The sequence below is a fragment of the Haplochromis burtoni genome, unplaced genomic scaffold (genome assembly GCF_018398535.1).
Source record: "Haplochromis burtoni strain Fernald_Lab_line unplaced genomic scaffold, NCSU_Asbu1 Contig_525, whole genome shotgun sequence".
Lineage (NCBI taxonomy): Eukaryota > Metazoa > Chordata > Actinopteri > Cichliformes > Cichlidae > Haplochromis > Haplochromis burtoni.
Window position 1 is genome coordinate 130,964 of NW_024582886.1, and position 3,315 is coordinate 134,278.

The window sequence follows — 3,315 nt, forward strand, 5'->3', positions numbered from 1 at the left end:
AAACAAACTGGCTTCATAAAAGCAGACACCCAGACACTTGAGTCTGAGCCCCCTGCATAAATCATGAGGCAAGAAGCAACACATATCCCTCCTAGTCTAGACAGCAGGCTCAACAGCTTCCGTCTTCCGTCCACTTTTTCTCTCATGTTTCTCTTTTCTCTCTGTTTTTCTATAAGACAGCAGAAGGCATTTAAACCTCATGACCACAGAGGCCATGACTCCTGCCCCGGTGCAGAAAGTATGAAAACATGAAAAAAATTCCTCAGAGACATGGAGTTATGGACACACATAAAGAGAGCATACTTAACAACAATGGCAGTAACACTTTGAACATCGTATGTAGTTCAGTGTTGATACTGAAGCAAAGACTGAGAAGCCCACTTTAATAAACAGTCATCTGAAAGTAATGACAGCTTTGGAATTGGCTCATCTACTGTAACTGAGCAAGAAACGCATATTACAAATGTAGGTGAACAAAGGAAAATATTTATTTAACCTTTTCTCGAGTTCACAAGTACCCACCTCTCAGTTAAAGCAGGGAATACACAATCCACAACATACAACAACAGCATGTCATCTTTCATTTATCGTGTCAGGGAGACCCTCTCGCTAACAGTAGAGTTGAACTATGCAACAAGATTCATCTGTACCAGAGGAAAATACTAAAATAGACAGACTTCTAAATTATTTTAAAAAATGTAAATGCAAAATTATTCAAATGTTTACAGAACAGAAGTTAGAGGGCAGACAAGATAAAAAAATAAGCTCAGGCAGTATTACTTATTGGAGTATAGCAGGGTAGAAGCTAACAACAGTGCATCAAGTCAAGTCGGTCCAGAAAAGTTCCAGAACGTTTCTTCAAGGTTAAAAACTATTGAACGCTGTGCTGAAACTAGCTCACTGAAGCACATAAAAGAAAGATAAGACTGCCACCTCATACATGACCTAGGGTCCATTAGATAGATTTTGGTTGAGTTGGACTGTAGAATGAAGGAAAAGCCATCCACATATGCTCAGCATATGTGGGAACTGTAGGACATGTGTTCTGTTTGGAAACTGTTGGAAAGCCTGCATTTGATGATCTCATGAAGCTGGTTCACAGACACACACACAATATGAAAAAAGAAATGAAAGCAAAACCATGTTTGATTTTAAATTTGGCCTTTAATGGCACTTCCTTACATACTTCTAGACCGCTCCTAGATCTGTTGCTACTTTTAGAATACTTCACAGAAGTCCTATTCTGAGCACATTTGCAATTTCACCATAGACCTCAAAGTTGGACATAAAGCAAAAACCATCTGCTGGGTCAAATTAAAACACAGTATCCAAGCACAAAGGTAAGGTCAGGAGCACAATTGGAAGTGTCCTCGTTGCTTTTTACCTCCAAATTTATCCCCTGCAAGCTGACTGTCAACAAAGAGTTCAAATGCAGATACAAATTGTGTCAAATGTATCTGCAGTTTGTGTCATTGCGCTACTTGCGAGCAGATCATGCACACAGTGATCCAAATGAAGCGCAGCAGTGTGGAGGTGCACACAGAGATGATCTTGATGGGTAGATTTTGAAATCATGAAACTCTGATTCCTACAGTGACTAGAATTTGTGTGTTATGCTGGCATGGTGTGGGTCCATGTACCATTTCTGTCCTGATGGGAGTGGCTTCTTCCAGGAAAACATGGCCCCCAACCAGAGGGCATGAGTGCTCACATGAAATGTAAGATGTAAATATTATTCTATGGCCTCTACAGTCACTGGATGTAGGACTAAAAACACCTTTGGGAGTGCTGTCCACCGCCATCACCAAAACACTAAATAAGGGGAATTTATCTTTACATTTTTTTTATAATAAAAGTATTCATTCATCACATGCCATCAGCAGCCCAACACCTAAAACATTTAATTCTGGTAATTTGGGGAAGTATGGAGAATTTACATAGGAAAACGACACTTAAACATTTATATGGAAGATATTAGTCATGGTGAATGGACTGGTTCTACCTGGGCATTTAGAGCGCTTTATGCAACAATAATCACATTCATTAAACATCTGGTTGCTTGGAAACAGCATGTTTACATCGTATATGTGTGCCTTGTCAGTGCCATTGCATCTTACCGTCACAGGATGGCATGTGGAGGCTAGCAGTGAATCCACTGTCGCACACACACAGATACGATCCTTCTGTGTTGAGACATTTGCCATGAGGGGAACACAGCTCTGTGTCGTCGGCACACTCATCAACATCTGCGAACACACAGCGTGAACAGAGTTTGTGTCATTCCATACAACGAGTCTACATCCTTTGTTTAAAGAAGCAGCTTACCACTGCAGATGGTGCCATTGATCTGCCGGTACCCCTGTGGGCAGGTACAGGTGTAGGAGCCCAGATTGTTGACGCACTCTCCCACTTCCTTACATGGCCTGGCTTCCTCTGTGCACTCATTCACATCTAAAACATCAATAACACAACACAGGTTTTTTGATTAAAGTGATATGTTCTGATTATTTTGACAGATTTGATCAAATCCTTATTATACATCCGTCCCGACCTGGACAGCTTATCCCTGTCAAGGTCGTGGGGGGGGGAAGGTGGAGCCTACCCCAGCTACCACAGGGCAATAGGCAGAGTACACCCTGGACAGGTCGCCAGTCTGTCACAGAGCTAACACATAGAGACAGACAACCATTCACACTCACGGGCAATTAAGAGTTACCAATAAACCTAACCCCACTGACTGCATGACTTTGGACTGTGGGAGGAAGCCAAAGACAACCCAGGCAAGCACGCAGAGAACATGCAAACTCCACACATAAAGACCACGGTGAGGCAACAGTGCTAATCACCGCACCACCGTGCTGCCCATTGTCTATTTGAATGTTGCAGCAGCAAGTGGTAGCAGAACGGTGAACAAGCTGCCCACAGGCCAGGGCAAGAACAAAACTTTCAGGTAAATAAATCATTGTAATGATGTCTTGATGCATTCTCAATCATCCAGGAAAGTAAATCTCCAAAAGTTGAATCTGTTCATCTGGACGTAGCGTTTCGTCACTCATCCAAGTGACTTCTTCAGTCTCAGCTGACTGCAGGTTTCCCCAGTCTTATAAACAGTACATTTGCATAATGACTGAACCCAGCCCGCTGAAAGAACAATAGGCTGGGAGGTCAGAGAGAAGGACAACCGCTGCCCAAGTGAAAACCTGTAGTGATCCCATATGTGTCAGGAGTATCGGAGCAGTTGAGACACATTTTTTCTAAACACCGGGTCTCTGTGGCTTTTAAACCCCAAAACACACTGCACCAAAAATTGGTCCA

At 42.6% G+C, this 3,315-nt stretch overlaps 1 protein-coding gene across 7 annotated transcripts in view; it reads right to left on the reverse strand.

The window, feature by feature from the left end:
- The window catches only part of ltbp1 (latent transforming growth factor beta binding protein 1), a 132,374-nt gene that overhangs the window by 14,162 nt on the left and 114,897 nt on the right, over positions 1-3,315 (reverse strand). For all 7 annotated transcript variants that reach the window (XM_042214165.1, XM_042214164.1, XM_042214167.1 and 4 more), the window contains 2 exons: positions 2,326-2,451; positions 2,118-2,246 (listed from right to left, as the gene is read on the reverse strand). In XM_042214165.1, the coding sequence (XP_042070099.1) occupies positions 2,118-2,246; positions 2,326-2,451 (255 nt within the window). The remainder of the gene's footprint in view (positions 1-2,117; positions 2,247-2,325; positions 2,452-3,315) is intronic.